Genomic DNA, 20717 nt, shown 5'->3' on the forward strand with positions numbered 1-20717 from the left:
TCTACATCCTTGCCAAGACTTGTTATTTATTGTCATTTTTATAATGGCCATTTTGATAGGCATGAAGTGATATCTCATTGTAGTTTTAATTTGCATTTCTCTGATCATTAGTGATGTTGAGCATCTTTTCATGTATCTGTTGGACATCCATGTGTCTTCTTTAGAAAAATGACTGTTCAGGTCCTCTGCCCATTTTTTGATTGGATTCTTTTTTTTAATTATTATTTTATTGAGCTCATGATAGTTTATGACATTGTGAAATTTCAGGTGCACATTATTATTTGTCAGTCACCATATGTATATGTGTCCTTTTACCCTTTGTGCCCATCCCCCAACCCACTTCCCCTCTGGTAAGCACTTATCTGTTCTCTTTGTCCATGTGTTTGTTTATCTTCCACATATGAGTGAAATTGTGTGATGTTTGTCTTTCTCTGTCTGGCTTGTTTCACTTAACATCATACCCTCAAGATCCATCCATGTTGTTGCAAATGGGATGATTTTGTCTTTTTTATGGCTGAGTAGTGTTCCATTGTATGTATATACCACATCTTCTTTATCCATTCATCATTTGATGGACTCTTGGGTTGCTTCCATGTCTTGGCCATTGTGAATAATGTTGCAGTGAACATAGGGGTGCATGAGTCTCTTCAAATTGTTGATTTCAATTTCTTTTGATAAATACCCAGTAGTGGAATAGCTGGGTCATATGATATTTCTATTTTTATTTTTTTGAGAAATTTCCATACTGTTTTCCATAGTCGCTGCATCAATTTACATTCCCACCAACAGTCTACAAGGGTTCCCTTTTCTCCACATCTTCTCCAATATGTGTTATGTTTTGTCTTGGTAATTATAGCCATTTTAACGGGTGTAAGGTGATATCTCATTGTAGTTTTTATTTGCATTTCCCTGATGGTTAGTGATGTTGAACATCTTTTCATGTGCCTATTGACCATCTGTATATCTTCTTTGGAACAATGTCTGTTTATATCTTCTGCCCATTTTCTGATCGGGTTTTTGTTGTTGTTGTTGTTGAATTGTATGAGTTCTTTATATATTTCGGAGATTAACCCCTAGTCAGATATATGATTTGCAAATATTTTATCCTAGTTGATGAGTTGTCTTTTTGTTTTGTTCCTCATTTCCTTTGCCTCGCAGAAGCTCTTTAGTCTGATGTAGTCCCATTTGTTTACTTTTTCTTTTGTTTCTCTTGCCAAAGTAGATGTGGTATTCAAAAAGATGCTGCTAAGACCAATGCTAAAGAGGGTACTGCCTATATTTTATTCTAGGAGCTTTATGGTTTCGTGTCTTACCTTTAAGTCGCTAATCCATTTTGAGTTAATTTTTGTGTATGGAGTAAGATAATGGTCTACTTTCATTCATTTGCATGTGGCTGTCCAGTTTTCCCAACACCATTTATTGAAGAGACTTTCGTTTCTCCATTGTGTGTTCTTGGCTCCTTCATCAAAGATTAGCTGTCCGTAGATATGTGGTCTTATTTCTGGGTTTTCAGTTCTGTTACATTGATCTGTGTGTCTGTTTTTGTACCAGTACCATATTGTTTTCATAACTATAGTTTCGTAGTAAATTTTTAAGTCTGGGATTGTGATGCCTTCAGCTTTGTTCTTTCCCCTCAGGATTGCTTTAGTTATTCAGGATCTTTTGTTGCTCCATATGAATTTTAGGATTCTTTGTTTTATTTCCATGAAGAGTGTCATTGGGATTGTGTGTGGGATTGCATTGAATCTGTGGATTGCTTTAGGTAATATGGACATTTTAGCTATGTGTATTCTTCCAATCCATGTGCTTGGAATATCTTTCCATTTCTTTATGTCCTCATCGGTTTCTTTCAATAATGTCTTATAGTTTTCATTGTATAGGTTTTTCACCTCTTTGGTTAAATTTATTCCTAGATATTTTATTGTTTTTGTTGCGATTGTAAATGGGATTTTATTCTTCAGTTCATTTTCTGTTAATTTGTTATTAGAGTATAGAAATGCAACTGATTTTTGTTAGTTGATTTTGTACCCTGCAATTTTGCTGTAGTTGTTGATTATTTCTAATAGTTTTTCAATGGAGTCTTTAGGGTTTTCTATATATGGAATCATGTCATCTGCAAACAGTGAGAGTTTTACTTCTTCCTTTCTAATTTGGATACCTTTTATTTCTTACCTAATTGCTCTGGCCAAAACCTCCAGTAGTATATTGAATAGGAGTGGTGAGAGCAGGCATCCTTGTCTTGTTCTTGTTCTCAAAAGGATGGCTTTCAGTTTTTTCCCATTGAGTATGATGTTTGGTGTGGGTTTGTCATATATGGCAGTTATTATATTGAGGTTCTTTCCTTCTTTACCCATTTTATTGAGAGTTTTTAGCATAAATGGATGTTGGATCTTATCAAATGCTTTCTCTGTGTCTGTTGAGATAATCATGTAGTTTTTATTTCTCATTTTGTTAATGTAGTGCATCACATTGATTGATTTGCAGATGTTGAACCATCTTTGCATCCCTGGTATAAATCCCACTTGCTCATGGTGTGTGATCCTTTTTAATGTATTTCTGTCTTTGGTTTGTGAATATTTTGTTGAGGATTTTTCCATCTATGTTCATCTGCGATTTTGGCCTATAATTTTCCTTCTTTGTGTTGTCCTTGTCTGGCTTTGGGATCAGGGTGATGTTGGCCTCATAGAATGAGTTAGGAAGTGTTTTGTCGTCTTCAGTTTTTTGGAATAGATTGAGAAGATAGGTACTAAGCCTTCTTTGAATGTTTGGTAGAATTCTCAAGAGAAGTCATCTGGTCCTGGACTTTTATTTAAGTTTTTGATTACTGTTTCAGTCTCTACTTGTGATTGGTCTAATCAAATTTTCTATTTCTTCTTCTTCTTTTTTTTTTCTTAAAGATTGGCACCTGGGCTAACAACTGTTGCCAATCCTCCTTTTTTTTTTTCTTTTTTCAAAGATTGGCACCTGTGCTAACAACTGTTGCCAATCTTCTTTTTTTTTTTTTCTGCTTTATCTCCCCAAACCTCCCCTGTACACGGTTGTATATCTTAGTTGCACATCCTTCTAGTTGTGGGATGTGGGACGCCACCTCAACATGGCCTGACAAATGGTGCCATGTCCGCGCCCAGGATCCGAACCCTGGGCCACCACAGCGGAGTGCGCGAAGTTAACCACTCGGCCATGGAGCCAGCCCCCTCTATTTCTTCTTGATTCAGTTTTGGGAGATTGTATGAGACTAAGAATTTATCCATTTCTTCCACGTTGTCCAATTTGTTGTCATATAGTCTTTCATAGTATTCTCTAATAAACATTTGTATTTCTGTGGTGGCCATTGTAATATCTCTTCTTTCATTTCTAATTTTATTTACTTGAGCCTTCTCTCTTTTTTTTCTTAGTGAGCCTAGCTAACAGTTTGTCAATTTTGTTTATCTTCTCAAAGAAACAGCTCTTAAGTTTCATTGATCTTTGTACTGTTTTTGTGGTTTCACTTTCATTTACTTTTGCTCTGATTTTTATTATTTTCCTCCTTCTACTGACTTTGAACTTTGTTCTTCTTTTTCTAGTTCTGTTAGATGTAGCTTAAGATTGCTTATTTGAGATTTTCCTTGTTTGTTAAGGAGGTCTGTATTGCTATGAATTTCCCTCTTAGGACTGCTTTTGCTGCATTCTATATGAGTTGGTATGATGTATTTTCATTTTCATTTGTCTTTAGATATTTTTTGATTTCTCCTTCAATTTCTTCATTGATCCGTTGGTTCTTCAGTAGCATGTTGTTTAGTTTGCACATATTTATCATTTTCCCAGCTTTTTTCTTATAGTTGATTTCTAGTTTCATAGCATTATCGTCAAGAAAGATGTTTGATATGATTTTGATTTTCTTAAATTTATTGAAGCTTGCCTTGTTTCCCAACATATGGCTTATCTTTGAGAATGTTCTATGTGCACTTGAGAAGAATGTGTATTTTCTCGTTTTTGGATGGAGTGTTCTATATATGTCTATTAAGTCCATTTGGTCTAGTTTTTTGTTTAATTCCACTATTTCTTATTGACTTTCTGTCTGGATGATCTATCCATTGATGTAAGTGTGAAGTTGCGATCTCCTACAATTATTGTGTTGTCATTACTTCTCCTCCTAGGTCTGTTAATAGTTGCTTTATGTTCTTTGGTGCTCCTGTGTTAGCTGTGTATGTATTTATATGTGTTATGTCCTCTTGATGAAGTGTCCCTTTTATCATTATATACTGCCTCTCTTTGTCTCTCATTGCGTTTTTTATCTTGAAGTCTACTTTGTCAGATATAAGTATGGCAACATCTGCTTTCTTTTGTTTGCCATTGCTTGGAGTATTGTCTTCCATCCCTTCACTCTGATCCTGTGTTTGTCTTTAGAGCTGAGATGTGTTTCCTGAAGGCAGCATATTGTTTTTTAATCCATCCCACCACTCTGTGTCTTTTGATTGGAGAACTCAATCCATTTACATTTAGAGTGATTATTGATAATTGAGAGCTTAATACTGCCATTTTATCTCCTGTTTTCCAGTTGTTCTGTATTTCCCTTGTATTTCCAACTGTGATTTCAGTTTGGTGATTTTTCTATGATGGTTTTCTCAGTGTTCTCTTTATTTATCATTTGTGTCTTTGTTCTGATTTTTTGTTTAGTGGTTACCATGAGGTTTGTATAAAAGATCTTATAGATGAGATAGTCCATTTTCTGATAGCCTCTTATCTCCTTAGCCTAAGCAGGTTTTATCTCTTTCCTCTTCCCTGTCTAAGTTATTGTTGTCACAACTTACATTTTGTGTTGTGAGTTTGTGATTAAAATGAAATGATTGTTATTTTTGATGCTTTCCTTCCCTTTATCTTTAATGTTGTAATTAAGTGTTTGTTAATCTGTTCTGATAGAGAGCTGCAATTTTCTGATTTTTTTCTGTCTATTTATCTCCTCGCTGAAGGCTTTGTAAACCCTTTCTTTTTATTTTCAGGTATGAGGGCCTTCTTGATCATTTCTTGTAGTGGGGGTCTTGTGGCCATGAACTCCCTCAGCTTTTGTTTATCTGGGAAACTTTTTATTTCTCTGTTGTATCTGAAGGATATTTTCACTGGTTAGAGTATTCTTGGCTGGAGTTTTTGTCTTTCAGAATTTTGAATATATCATTCCACTCTCTCCTAGCCTGTAAGTTTTCTGCTGAGATATCCATTGAAAGCCTGATTGGGGTTCCTTTGCAGGTTATTTTCTTCTGCCTTGCTGCCCTTAATATTTTTCTTTGTCATTGACTTTTGCCAGTTTTACTAATATATGCCTTGGAGGAGGTCTTTTTACGTTGATGTTATTAGGAGTTCTATTATGTTCATTCACATGTAATCCCATCTCCTTCCTCAGATTTGGGAAGTTCTCAGCTATTATTCTTTTGAACAAGCTCTCTCCTCCTTTCTCCCTCACATCTCCCTGTGGAATACCTATAATCCGTATGTTGCATTTCCTAATTGAGTTGGATATTTCTCAGAGAATTTCTTCATTTCTTTTTAGTCTCAGTTCTCTCTCCTTCTCCACCTGAAGCATTTCTATATTTCTGTCCTCTAAATTACTAAGTCTGTCCTCCATAATGTCTGCTCTGTTTTTTAAAGATTTTAGATATTTTTATCTCATTCATTGTGTTTTTGATCTCCAGCATGTTTTTTTTTGAGTTTCAATCTCTTTTGTGAAGAATTCTCTCTGCTCATTAATTTTATTCCTGAGTTCTTTGAACTGTCTTTCTGAGTTTTCTTGTAACTTGTTGAGTTTCTTTATGAGAACTATTTTGAATTCTCTGTCATTTAGATTGTAAATTTCTATGAGTTCAAGATTGTTTTCTGGATGCTTGTTATTTTTCTTCTTGTCTGGAGTGTTGATATACCTCTTCGTGCTCTTTGATGGGGTGGACTTTTGCTGGCACATAATTGTAATGTCTAGTCACAGATTCCATCTGCCGCCACTTGGTGGGGATAGGAGCTGTGTTTTCTGAGCCCGCCACATCCTCTGGCGGTTGTGCCTGTCTGTTGGAAGTTGTGTTGATAGAGTGCTATGTGTCTGGCCACCGCTGTTTCACACACACAAGTACAGGTGCTCTGGTGGGGATGCCTAACCCTGGCTGACCAGCCGAGCTGTGGTGCTAGGTGGGATGGAGGGGAGGGAGCTCTTTCCTTCCTGCCCACACTTCCGCTCTACACTCTCTGGCAGCCTGCCTGAGGTGCTTGGCTTCGTGGACATGCCCCCACAATGACCTAGCTGCCTCAATGTGGAGCTTTCCCACAGGCTGGGAAGCAACTCCAAGAGTGAAAGCATTCCAGCCGAGGGCTGCGTTTTCCCCCGTCTCTTGTCAGAGTTGCACGCCAGCCACTGTGTGAGGTCCCACTCCCTAGTTCATTGTGCTGGGGATGGGGAGGAGATCCACTTACCTCTTTCTACTGCTTTCCAGGGGATGCAGTACTCTTGCCTTGAGATGTATGGCTGCCTGGATCTCTCACACGTCTATTGTGTTGTGTGAGTCCCCTTTCTGTTAATGAATGTCCTTTTCATTGTATCTTAGTGGAGTGAGCCTAAGGGAACAGTTCACTTCACCATGATGCTGATGTCACTGGATTCTTTGATTTTTTGATGTTGAGTTATATGAGTTCTTTATGTATTTTGGATATTAACTCCTTATCACACATATCATTTGGAAATACTTCTCCTATTCAGTAGTTTGCCTTTTCACTTTGCTGATGATTTCCTTCACTGTGTAGAAACTTTTTAATTTGATGTAGTCCTATTTGTTTATTTTGGCTTTTGTTGCCTTTGCCTGAGGAGACAGATTAAAAAAAATACTGCTAAGACCAATGTCAAAGAGCTGACTATGTTTTTTCTTCTAGAAGTTTTATGGTTTCAGGTCTTAGATTTAAGTCTTTAATCCATTTTGACTTTATTTTTTTGTATGGTGTAAAAACGTGGTTCAGTTTTCATTCTTTTGCATGTAGCTGTCCAGTTTTCCCAACACCATTTACTGAAGAGACTGTGTTTTCCCCATTATATATTCTTGCCTCCTTTGTCATAGATTAAGCATGTAAGTGTGAATTTATTTCTGGGTTTTCTATTCTATTCCATTGATCTATGTGTCTGTTTTTGTGCCAGTACTATACTGGTTTGATTACTATAGCTTTGTAGTATAGTTTGAAATCAGGGAATGTGATCCCTCCAGCTTTGTTCTTCTTTCTACAGATTCCTTTGGCTTATATCATTGGAAGGTGCACTTCAAGTTTCTTTGATGTGAGCATTCTTGACTGTCTTTGGCCACAGAATCTCAGAGGAACCTTTTGTTTGGGTTCTTGAAAAAAACGTGATCTTCCTGCCCCTTCTTTAAGCAAATCTCATTTGCCATTCTTCTTGCCTCTGATGCTTGCTAAATTGTTGATGGAGCTCAACAGCTTCTACATCCTTAATGTCAATTTAGCTCTTTTCAGTGAAGGTCAAATAAATGGAAAACTACGAGGCCAATATTTCGAGACTTTCGCTTTTGTTGTACTGGTTATAGTGTTGTGATAACTGGGGATAGGGTGGAAGATGGAGCACTCCTCCCCCAGGGTTCACAGTCTAGCTTAGGAGACAGTGCATGTACACCACTGTGTTAATTTACATGAAAAGATAACCAGTAATTGCTTTATGAAGCCTCTGCTTGGCACCAGAATGTGTTCTGGAAGTCTTCCTTATTAAGTGGATCATTTTTAATCAGCATTTTTTTTTCTCTAATAGGGATTCAATATAACTAGAGTCATGATATAATTTATTGTCCAAACCCTGACACTTTGGAAAATGATGAATAGTTATTAATAATTAGCCATATATAATAGGGATAAACTATAGCAGTCCTAGGCAACCTGGGATTTAGTGTCATCCTAATTAAATCAGAGATAAACAAGGACTCAAGCATCCAATCAGAATGACACAGAAAGAATGACTCAGCAATTCTAAATCTGTAATTCAAATAAAACATTATACTCTAAGTTCCCTAAAATGGACAAAACAAGTTATATATGGTTAATTAAAAGTAGGCCCTGAGCTACGATAAAGTGTTTGTTTAGCATATAAAAATATGACTTTACTGTAGTGTAAATTTGTCTTATATAAAACTAATATGATGCTTGCTGTGATAAAGATTAATCAAGTTCTTAATTAAAAATAGTTTTCTTGTCTTCTTTGATTTTAGCGTTGGTGAGGAAGATTGGCTCTGAGCTAATATCTGTTGCCAATCTTTCTCTTTTTGCTTGAGGAAGATTGTTGCTGAGCTAACATCTGTGCCAGTCTTTCTCTTTGGGATGCTGCCATAGCATGGCTTGATGAATGGTGTGTAGGTCCATGCCTGGGATCTGAACCTGCAAACCCCAGGCTACCGAGGTGGAGTGCACATGCTTAACCACTATGCCACCAGGCTGGCCTGAAGATCTCTGGTATCTTTAAAAGGCAGGCTGTCCAGGGAAGTTTGAACAGATGTCATTTTTTTTTCTCTTCATGAATTTATTAGAGACAGCAAAGAATGTGCAGTTTTTTCCATTTTCATCTGTTTCTCTCTTTATTCACATATCCATCCATTAAGTCAACAAATATTTATTGAGCAGCTGCTGTGTGCTGAGCCCTGTATACTGGGAACACAGTCACCAATGGGATATGGTTCCTGTTTCTTTGTATCTGTCTTTCTCTTTCAGCTCTCATTGATTTTTCATCTCCCTCCCTCTCTCTTTTCCTTTCTCTTTAAAGCAAACTCTTGTGGGATTAGGTTCCTCAGTTTCTGTATTTGGCAGAGAATTTGACTATTCGGTCAAATACTTATAAAAGTCTTATAAGACTTATAAAAGTCTTAATAAAGCAAGACAAACATGCATCTGTGACCCATTTCCTAAAATCAATACACTTGCAGGAAAATAAATTCCAAGTTAACAACAGAGCAAGAGAGTGTAGCTAAATGCAAGTTTCCAGCAAGCAGTAGAATTCTAGTGAAATGTCTCTTTAGTTTATAAGCTTTTGCATATAAGTTCTGCTAATATCACTTTACTCTGCTTTTCTCCTCTTCAAGAGGAGCGCAGATAATTATAGCAAAGTGAATTTGATATCCAAGATAAGCATTCGGGGAATGGAAAGTAGTTAAGTGGGGCTGGAAAAGAGAATGCAAGTTGAGGAGTCGGGGTAGTTGTTGGTTAACGGCAAGAGATTTGGCTCAAGAAGTAAGCACAAGTCTTACAAGCTGTCTTAAGGATCTTGAACTTTTATCCTGAAGGCAAAATTTTTTATTTTGTTTTGTTTTTTAATCAAGAGAGTGAAGTGATTGTTTTTACCTCTTAAGAATCCTCTTTACCTCTTGGGAAGGTGGTTGGAAGGGAGATCAGTATGAATGATGGCAGAGCAGTGAAGGTTTTAGAAATTCAGTGGATAGTGACCTGGACTAGGAGATGGAGAGAAGTATGGATTCCAAAAAATAACAGATGATTGAATGTGGGTGCCTTGGGTTGCAGACTGTTGCTAGATTTTTCTTACTTTAGTGTCTGGAGAACTGTGGTGCCATTTAGTGAAATGCGCAGGGGGAAACACAAGACATTAAGCAGATTTTCACTTAAGCCTGTGGGTGCAATCAAAATTGATATCAGTCTTCTAGGAATAATCAGAGTAGCATCTAACATTTGGATTCCCTCACTAAGGGCTTTGGTTGTGAACATTTGGAAAAGAGAAACTTATCACAGCTGATTTTTGTAGTTCATTTCCTTTGCTTTTTTCTGCCTTTTCTAATGACATCAAGAGTCACCTTACAGGGCTGGCCCGGTGGCACAGTGGTTAAGTTCACACGTTTAATTCGGCGTCCTGGGGTTTGCCGGTTTGGATCCCGGGTGCGGACATGGCGCTGTTTGGCAAGCTATGCTGTGGCAGGCATCCCACATATAAAGTAGAGGAAGATGGGCGTGGATGTTAGCTCAGGGCCAGTCTTCCTCAGCAAAAAGAGGAGGATTGGCAGCAGCTGTTAGCTCAGGGATAATCTTCCTCAAAAACATTAAAAAAAAAAAGTCACCTTACAAAGAAAGGGAAATCACAAAGGACAGTCTGAAGCATGAGAATGTGTGTGTGCGCATGCAGGTGTGTTAGTGATGGTGGCTGAGGATGGTGTTGATGGTTCATTGTCTCGGTTGATAAACCTCTGGCCTCTCTCACCTCAGTGACAGTCTGAATAGGAAAAAAAAAAAGTTAGTGAAAATTGCATAGCATCCTCATTAAGAGACTTCTAGGTTCAGGTTGCCTGGGTTGCACTTCTGGCTTTGCTACTTAACTAGTTGTGAGATCTCAGACAAGTCATCTCTTTGTGTCTTCATCTGCAAACTAGAGATAATAATAGTACTGACCTCATTTTAAAGTCTTCCCTAAGTTTTATGTAAAATACTTGGAATGAGTTACTGTGTTTACAATGTTCAGAACAGTGGGCGGGACTATTATTGTGACATATTTTCTTTAGGCAAATAGAAGGAACAGAACCACAGGTAATGGACAGGGTCTTAAGTGGGAGGATTGACGGGATTACACCATAATGACCTTTTTGTCCTGGATCTATGATTTTAGACCCTGTAGATAATGCATGCCATATAGGTGGGGTCCTTGTGAATTGTTCCTCCCAGTGAGATCATGTCATAGTAGTAGTAGCAGTAGCAGTGGCAGTGATGAGAAAGATAGGAATAGCTTATGTGTAACCACCACATCAACCTTATGAGGTGTAGATACTTCACCATCCCAGTTTTGCAGGTGAGGATACTGACTCTTAGAGGGGTTATGCAGCCACCCAAGGCTGCTGAGGTGGTGAGTACTGGAGCTGGGATGCAATCCAGCCAGTCTAACTTGAAAACCTGTGCTTTTTAGCCACTACCCTGTATTGCCTCTATAGAGTGTGTTTAAATAGTCCCAGTTCACTCAGCAGCCCCTCGTAAAAGAGTGGAAAGTAGCTTCATTTTCATTAAAGGTCATTCGTGGTTACCTTGACTATCAGGGTCTGAAACTTCAGGTCTGGATAGTATAAGATATCATTAATCTCTTTTTTCCATTTCTTTTTTAGATATCAGTTTTTCTTGCAGGTGAAGCAAGATGTCCTTCAGGGCCGGCTGCCCTGCCCTGTCAACGTGGCTGCTCAGCTGGGAGCATATGCCATCCAGTGTAGGTTCCACTTAAGCAAATTTGCTTCAGATGTCTTGAGAAAAATATTTGAATTTTTCTTTTTAAGCAAATTTATATACCAAAATTCATGTCAAATGACATTTTGCTAAAAAAGTTGAATGTAGTCGTAACTCAAGTTTTAATCAGTGTCCTTTCAGAAGGGGTAAAAATGAAGCTGGTTAAATATCCCTTGTAGTAAGTCACAAGGAGTCTTAGTCACAGGAATGATACTGATTCTTGATGACGTGGATGGTCTGAAAATCTGCTCTATTCTACAGCCCACCTGAGTTCATTGATCCCTCAAAGCTATTATGTCTCAGAGATCACGTTGCTTCCAGGCAGCTGTTGTGAAGACTCCATGTGATCAGGTGGCAACGCCAGTTCAGAATGTGGCACATGTGTGGTACTCATTGAGCTCTTGGCATCAATATGGCAGCCATGTGGGGCGGCTTCAGCTTGTCCTTCATTTTAGACACTGAGGCTGAGGCTGTTTCCACTTATAACTGCTGAGACCCTTCTAAGAATCAAGCTAGGTATCGGGGCAACGAGACAGCATATTCTTTGCCTTTGTGGCATTTGAAGACCAGAAACAGTCTAGGAAAAATATTCCAGGAAAAATGTTACATAGATGAACTGGATTGGGCTTGGAAGCTGGATTAATGTAGAGAGAAGAATTTTTATGAGCCTAATATAGTGAGCTTTCTGGTTTCATTTTGCTTCTGTGTGTAAAGTGTAATGGGGTTATGTGCAGCATTGTATTATATTTCCATGATAATTATTTGGGGCAAATATGTTTTGAATCACATGTTCTATCTCTTGGTGTCATTGTCTGAGAGGATGTATTGGGGTCATGGTTGTTTTTCATCTTGGCATTTCCAAAATATATACTCTAAATTCTGTTTACAGTATTTTATTTCATATAAACTGCTAAGTATAGTTGAAGTGAAAATAATGGTAATTGTAGTCTTTCAGAAAGCAAAAATATAGAACTTATGTTTTTAAGACAAGATTTTGTTTATACCATCCATATATGCTCACCAGAGTTGTTTTTTACTAAAATTATTTTGTTATTATCTTATATATGAATTTATTAATAAGGTATTTGAAGAAAATGTTTAAGTATGATAGGAATAGCTTCCAAAAATGGAAAAAATTATAATTTATTTCTTTTTTAGCTGAACTTGGAGATTATGACCCGTATAAGCATACTGCGGGATATGTGTCAGAGTACCGGTTTGTTCCTGATCAGAAGGAAGAACTCGAAGAAGCCATAGAAAGGATTCATAAAACTTTAATGTAAGAATCACATTTTATTGACTATCGTCAACATGCTGTACATTAGATCCCCAGAACTTCATCTTATAACTAGAAGTTTATACTCTTTGACCAACGTCTTTCCATTTCCGACACCCTCCAGCCCCCGATGACCACCATTCCGGTCTCTGTTTCTATGAGGTTGGCTTTTTTAGATTGTACATACAAGTAACATCATACAATGTTTGTCTTTCTCTGCCTTATTTCACTTAGCATAATGCCCTCAAATTCCATCCCTGTACTTGAAAGTTGCTAAGAGAGTAGACCTTAAATGTTCTCACCATAAAAAAGAAACGGTCATTATGTGACATGATGGAGGTGTTAGCTAATGCTACATAGTAATCATTGTCCAGTACTTAAGTGTATCAAATCAACATGTTGTGCATCTTAAACTTACACAGTGTTACATGTCAATTATATCTCAGTAAAGCCAGGAAAAAAAGATCACATCTTATGTTGCATCATCCATCAATCATCATCTTACGCTACTGGCAGGCTTAAGAAAAGTTTCTAGAAAGATAAATGCATCGCCTATGCCTTGAACATTCTAGCGTTCTTTTTCTTTTTAAATTTTTTTCTGCTTATAATACTAAAATGCTCATAGGAAACCCAAACAATTTAAAAAGTATAAAGGAGAGAGTAAATCCCAGTACCTAAAGTCAACATATTTTTGGTTAATGGCCTTTAAGACCTCTTTGTGCATAATTTCCCATAGAGAAAATTGGTTTTGTATAGATTTATGTATGATTTCACAAAAGTGGAATTATTCTGTATATACTGTATTTTGCAGTCTTCTATTTTTTCAGTCACCAGTCCCTTGTGAAATGTATTTTTTTAGCTACAAATGTATTTTATGACCATAAAAGCCTTAATGCATTCTGGATTTGCTCTGTCTTGAATATGTAAATTCTTCACAGTTATAAGCACAGTCCTGTTTAGTCTATAGCAACAAATCTGGAAATCATGATGACACCATTATGAAGTCTCAGAGGGTATTATGTTAACACCCTAGGCCCTTCTGATAATATACATACTCCCCTAGTAAGATTTTCAATTAATGGCCTGCAGCGTTGAAGTTATAATTTAATTATAGTTATTTTGGTTAAATCCTCTATACTGATTAACTTTGCTTTGTTGCCTCTTATGTAACATTCCCTCTTCAATTTGGTTGGTTTCAGATCTATTACAGTTAAGAAAAAAAAGGTAGAATTAATCTGGTCAACAAAAAATGTTTGCCTAAAGGATCTGTTTCAGTGAGTAGCAGCAGAAGTCAATTACTGAACTGCAATCAGAGAAACCGGGCTCTCCATTTTGTATTAGCGTGCACCAGAAGGCTCTCCAGCCTGATTTTAGAGCTCTTCATTTTAAGGTTTTGCTGAAGTGGATGCTAAGAGAGTGCCTGTTATAACATTATGAAGGGCAGTGTGTTTGGCACATTCTAAGAATACTACTTCTACTAGGAATTTCAAAGTACAATTATATTTTGAAATTATCAAGGAGCTTTGGGTAAAGGGCCTTATATGTTTTATGTGATGGTGTTGACAGTGTGACTGTTGTTTTTAAGAGAATAAAGCTTGATCAGGGTTTGGTAGCTTTCTTGTGCCTAATTGTGATGAATATTCTTCACTGGTTTTAAAAGTATGGTCTAGTGCTGGGTTTTCCAGGGTACCGTGGCTGAAACATGGGAATGCATCAAAGCAGTGTTTCTTAATTTTTAAAAATTCACAGCTCCTTTTGATAACCATTAAAAATCTTTCTGTCTCTCTGACACACACACACACACACACACACACACACACACACCCACCCACCCCCACACACAGCCCCCCCACCCCCCCCCACTCGTCTATGGAGATTCTTGACAGATACTCACCTGTATAAGGAATGAATGCTGTTTTCTGTATGTTATCACCAGTGAAGATTTCTATACTTTGTGTTAAAAAAGTGACAAGTATTTTTACAATTTATAAATACTAATGTGCTCAGGAGATGCTGATTAGACTCTGGTTGGGTGGTGGGGAGTCCGTACTCTTCCTCCTGCCCACCGCTGCTCTCATTCCTTTTCCTCCTAATGGAGAGCTGCTGGTGTTTGGAGACATTTTATTCCTTGTAATGGGTATGCCTTTTAATTTGAGTGCTTATATTCTCAATAATCTCTTTGGGTGTTTCTGAAACTGAGCATTTTTAATATATGCTGGGACACTGGGATTGGCTATAATGAGCAAAAATAAATTTGGTAAACGAAATAACTTAATACAAGTATCACCTCAGAGTATAAGATTTTGTCACCAAGAAGGCAAGGGGCTTCTTGAACTACGGAGACTTATGTTTACATTAGCACAAAGGATTATTTATTTTTCCAGTGGTTATAGTGGAGATGGTTTACATTTCCTGTAAGTGCGGTAGCTACCAGTAAAGTAAGGCTCTTTGTTTTTATGTTGGGTGTAGGGGTCAGGCTCCTTCTGAAGCGGAACTGAATTACTTGAGGACTGCCAAGTCCCTGGAGATGTATGGCGTTGACCTCCATCCCGTCTATGTGAGTAACATTTAATTAACACAAAATATTTTAAGCTGATGACATTTTTCTTAAAAAGTCACTGAAACTCCCAAAGGAGAGCTACAGTGCTGTCGTTCAGGGAGCAGAGGATACTTTTTCATCTGTGTTTTTTGAACATAAAGAATCTCTTGCATGAATTAAACCCTGATGAGTTTTGCATAAAAGTCTGATTATATTTCCATATGTAGAAAACAATTAACTGGGCTTGAAAACACAATCTGGATAACAGCTCCAAAGGGCTTAGCTAAATGTCAAAACAATTTAAAATTGGTGTGTAATTGATTGTATTTGACAGAAAACAGGAGGATTTTCCAAAAACAGATTTTATGGCTGAAATATATTCTTAAAGTCACTTGCCAGGTAAAGTAGGCTTTAGGCAACAGTATAGGTGCAACTATTGGTGGTTCTGTTGGACATGCAGTTTCTGTCAGTATTAGGGTTACTGCCTGCTGTAGTTATTGCCGCTGCATTAACAGAAATATTTTTGCAGATTTTCTTCAGGGGCTGATGAAAACTTGTCAAATACAGTCAATGAACAATTACACTAAATCTGTGTTGAGTGTTCTGGATTCAGGTCTTAACCTGTGAGCCAGTTCTCTAAGGTTACTGATTATTCTCTCTGCCAGTGAGATTGAAATGTCATTGCCTTTCATTTTATAAGAGTTTAGTTAGTGATAGTCAAATTCGATTATTTGAGAAAATGAACCAGGATGCCTTATTCTTTGCATGAAATGAATCGCTAAAGATTATATATAGAGTAAACGTCAATTGGATTATGGAACTCAGTTTCTAAGGAACCCTGATAAAACTTCCTGTAATGCAAGTAACTCATTCATGCATTCATTTTGTAATATGTCTTTTGCTTCTCAGAGTTTCTTAAAAAACAAGAAATCATCTTATTATTTGTAAAGAGTTAGAAGCATCCGTGGGTGTACCATTAATATGGCAATAAAAGTTACATATTTTGGGGAAGAAGTAGTTCCCTGATATATTAGAATCGAATCTCATTAGATCATTAAATGCTCCACACTACTGTCCTTTAAGAATACCTCTAAAACTTTGTGGAATAGTTATCTTTTTCTAGCCACATTAATCTTGTTAGGTTTTCAGTTTTTTAAAAAATATATTTTATAGGAAATGTATAAAGAGAAAGTCTTCTGCAAAATACTCCTGTATTTGGGTAATGTTTCTCCTGATTGACAAACACTTTTTTTGCGGTTAGTTGGAATTTGTGGCAAATGAACTGGATTCATTAGAATCTTCATACATTCCTTTAAGGTTGACTTTTTCGAACTGAAAGTGGGCAACAGGTGGTATCCTTCCAAAACGTATTAGTTGTCTTGTGTTCCTTGGGAATGTGACTTTGCAGGCTATTATTTGACCTTAGAGTAGAAGTAAGATTAGTACAAACGGACAGTTCTGTGTATGTCCTTGGTACCCACTCTGTGACTTTTTGATTTCAGAATCCCATTTTCTTAACTGGGATTTATCATAGGCTAGAAATTAGGGGTCTCCAGTCTGTACTAGAGAGATTGTAATTTTAAATTTTTGAGCAGTCTTAAAGTCATAAATGGAAGTAGGAAGGAACATGAGAGAGACCTTACAAAATCCAAGAGTGTGTCTGCAGGCGGTGCCTGAACTTTCTGGAGAGGGTGGTGCTGAACCAGCCCTGGTGATTCAGGGCCACATCAGAGGGTGAGGGCAAGATGATCCCTTGGAAGGGACCCTTGATAGAACCCAGTGGCTCTCAATCCTTGGCTGCACAGCAGAATCACCTGGAGCATTTATGTGTTTTTGATGCCTGGGCCCCGTTACAGATTCTGATTTCACTGGTAGCACCCAGGCATCAACATTTTAAGCTGCACAGGTGATTCCAATTAATGTGTGGCCAGGGTTGAACACTACTGTAGAGGCAACATGGGGTGAGTGGATCAGTGGCCTGATTGGTAGTCCAGGTTCTTTTAATGAACTGAAGTTACAAGTATGAATGCACTAAGAAAAATTTTCTTGAAAAACTTTAAAAAAAATAAGCAAGTTAACTACCATCGTAGCTTAGCTAGCTTCCTAAGCTGGTGGCTCTCAAAAACTAGATGCAATGTTAATGTAACAAGTTATGTTTGTATGGCCAATTGCAGTTTAACAAAGAGCTTTTATGTGAATAAATTCATGGTTATAGGCATGTATGTGTTTGTTTTTTGCAGGGAGAAAACAAATCTGAGTATTTCTTGGGACTAACTCCAGTTGGTGTAGTTGTCTACAAGAATAAAAAGCAAGTGGGGAAGTATTTCTGGTAAGTATAACTTGAGGGCAGAGTTGGTATTAAAGTTCTACACTGTGTGTATTGGGCTCGTGGGACTTATGTGTCAGTGACAGGGTTGGGGGAAAGAAAACAGGTACCTTTCCAGTGGTTGATCAATATATGAGTGAATTTGGGTATAAATTTTCTTCCAATGTTGTCTCAGTATATACTTTCTCTGTAAATTTCAGGTACTGTGATTCTAGACTCTCTTGTCCATGGAAACTGTAGGTAGTAGGGTTTCCTACCTGTTCCAGTGTGTGTGGGTGGGCTGTGGGCCCGGGATTACTCTGAGTTCTAACTCTGAGTGGGAAAGGATCTGAGAGAGACTGGGGGTCCTATAGCACTACACTAAGTCTGGGAAGGCTGCTCTGCCGGGGTCTGGGGATTCCAAGCTTGTCTGCATTCAGGGGAGAAGCACAGGGGAATGAGAAGGGAGATTTGTTTAGGAGGATGTCCAGAGAAAGGATGGACAGGGAACTCTCTACCATTACTGCAGCAGTATCTAAGGGAGCCAGTAGGAACCAATCTTTTTCCACTGGATACTTCTCAGAATTTGTGAAAGATTAATTCTTAAAAACGGCAACACCATCACCGTCTGCTTTGTTTTTCAGGCCTCGAATTACAAAGGTTCACTTCAAGGAGACACAGTTTGAACTCAGAGTACTGGGAAAAGATGTAAGTTTTTGTTTAGCACTCAGCTTAACTGAGAAGGGAAGTCTTGTCTGCTCATTGATAACTTAGACGTGGCGAAGTAAAACCACCGTGTTTTCTTCAGCTGCAGCCACATGGAACCAGGTGAATTGACTCAGGTGAACAGTTTTTCTCAAGGAAAGCAAAGAGGAGTAGAAATGAGTAAGGTGATAATGGAGAAATGTCATTTTAGTTTTAACAAAGGAGAAAAAACTTTCTAGGGCACAGGAGAGAATAGGAGGTGATTATCATTATTAGTGTAATTTGTTCTTCCGTTCTGTGAAGGTAGGATTCATATAATCAGAAGGGTGCAGCCTGTATACAGGATAAAAAGTGTCTAATTTTGTCCCAAAGTAAAGTAAACAACCTGTAGGGAAGTCACACCTCTGTTCCTTCCCTAGTTGAGCATGGTAGATAAACCAGATGGGAAATTCTGGACGCTTTCAAGGGAGAGTGTAAGGTGGGGGTACAGAAATGCTGAACTTCTCTCTGCAGCTTGGCAGTGTCCTCCAGGGGTGCTGGGGTAATGGGTACAGTTTATCAGAGTCTGAAGGTGCTTTCATGCCTTGACAGGTAGCTGTTAGGAAACTGGGCAAAAGAAAGCACGGATGTGAAAGCTTCCTTTAATCTACCTGTGAAAATAATGCTCCCTTGGAGTGCTATGACTATAATCCAGTTTATTGGATAAATGAGTGAAAATAGGAGAATCCCCTTCTGTCTCTTTGATACCAATTTTATGCAGAACAAAAACCTAAGTGAATGGCATTGAATTGACTTTCTGATGAGATACTTGTTGTAAAAAAGAGGTAAATAAACTCTGTGCTTATGCATCCATAGGAAAGGCATGGTTGCAACTACAGCTGGAGCAGAGTATCTGTCATAGGCCCCATGTAGCAGATACTCACTAAACATCTGTCAAATGATCAATGGACTGATCTGCTGAGGTTATGTACTGCCAAATCAGAAAAGCTGATGCCACTATTTGTTCTTCTAGAGAAAATACACTGCTCCCTCCCTGAACTGTGTGACATGCTGCCATTTATTGATAAAATTAAAGTTGGATTTTGAAATGAGTTTGAACTTGTAAAGAGGGGAAATTCCAGATTTTTAAAGAAATGATAGTCCAAAAACTCATAGTAGTTCTTAATGGTCTGGTTGGAAGGAAATCCAGTTTTCTTCAACTCCTGTAATTACACACATCAGTCTTAAAAGATGTTTTAATATAAAGTCGAATTAAAATTATTCAAAAAGTAGAATAGCTAGTTAGATAGTAGGGTTATACAGTTTTCTCCCTATCCTGCCTCTGGTTTCATGTGACTTAGTAATGCAGTGAGTAAGGTCTGTTCAATACATTGAAAAAAATGTTTCAAGTTTTTAATAAGAATGTGATAAAATGATGACTTTTCCTGAAAGCATTACTACTATTCAGAGTCATTTTTCCTCTTATACCTAGGTTATTTTTGTGAGTGAGGTCCTCTGGTGAACTACTTTTATGTTATTATTACAGTGCCTTAAAAGGTCATCTTCTGCCTCAGGATAGATATTTGTTAGTCAGCTAACTTAAACTTTCAGCTTCTTAGATTTCTTCATTATTAGGTGAAAACAACAAAATGGATATCTTCATGTTATTTATTTTTTTTGAGGAAGATTAGCCCTGAGCTAACATCTGCTGCCAATCCTCCTCTTTTTTCTGAGGAAGACTGGCCCTGAGCTAACATCCGTGCCCATCTTCCTCTACTTTATATGTGGGACGCCTACCACGGCATACAGCAGTGTGTAGGTCTATACCCAGGATCCCAACCGGCAAACCCTGGGCTGCCAAAGCGGAATGTGTGAACTTGACCGGTGCACCACCGGGCTGGCCCCTTCATCTTGGTTTTTTCATGGTGGTCTCCATGGCAAGACCTGGTTTCGTACACACTGAGCTCAGCCCTAGTCCCTTCTGCAGCTCTAAGGAGGAGTGGTTGTGTGGGTGTGGCCGCAGGCACTGCACACTCCTGGTCGTTAAGCGTAGTGTCAGTGATCTTTTTTAAGGTGGCAAAGCAGGTCGCATAACTCGGGCCTGAATCAAAGGGGTTTTTTCTAAAAATGTATTAAATAGCACATTAATTTAACCAAAGCACTCGTTTCCTGAGCATTCTTCCTTTGCGGAGTCTTTCTCCTTCCTCCACCAGGGTACTTCTCTGTGAGGCAGTGATTTACATCATGGTAGAATTAAGTTGATTATTATGGAGGCCTAACTGTAATCATAGATTAAATTAAAAAGCCCCCTGAAACCCATCACCTGGAACAATAATCACAGTCAGCTTGAAAAATGGTTGAAATGCTTATTCTGCTGGTTTTCTGGTTGGCTGGTGAGGTCACAGAAACTTAACTCAGCATGTTCAGCACTGTGAGGGCTGAGTTCAGAGATTCAGTTGCCAAAAGAACAGCGATGTCCTACAGATAAAAGATATGCCTGGTGTCACACTAAGCCACAAACACTGTTCAAATCCACTTTTTATTGTTAACTGTGTCCAGCATACACGTTAACATATCATAATAAATACGAATAATGTATTAACATGTACTGTTTATCTGTCGATCTATTACTTTGCATCCATAAATAACAATCTCAGCTTTCTCAGATATAACTTTAAAGAGTTCAGTGATTCATTTTTGAGAGA

General features: G+C 38.0%; 1 protein-coding gene across 5 annotated transcripts in view; it reads left to right on the forward strand.

The window, feature by feature from the left end:
- The window catches only part of EPB41L4A (erythrocyte membrane protein band 4.1 like 4A), a 249198-nt gene that overhangs the window by 139272 nt on the left and 89209 nt on the right, over positions 1-20717 (forward strand). For all 5 annotated transcript variants that reach the window (XM_014730732.3, XM_023617865.2, XM_070234449.1 and 2 more), the window contains exons 5-9: positions 11094-11191; positions 12367-12487; positions 14954-15041; positions 17264-17352; positions 17973-18036. In XM_014730732.3, coding sequence (XP_014586218.1) covers positions 11094-11191; positions 12367-12487; positions 14954-15041; positions 17264-17352; positions 17973-18036 — 460 coding nt within the window. The remainder of the gene's footprint in view (positions 1-11093; positions 11192-12366; positions 12488-14953; positions 15042-17263; positions 17353-17972; positions 18037-20717) is intronic.

Source organism: Equus caballus, chromosome 14 (genome assembly GCF_041296265.1).
Source record: "Equus caballus isolate H_3958 breed thoroughbred chromosome 14, TB-T2T, whole genome shotgun sequence".
NCBI classification, from domain to species: domain Eukaryota; kingdom Metazoa; phylum Chordata; class Mammalia; order Perissodactyla; family Equidae; genus Equus; species Equus caballus.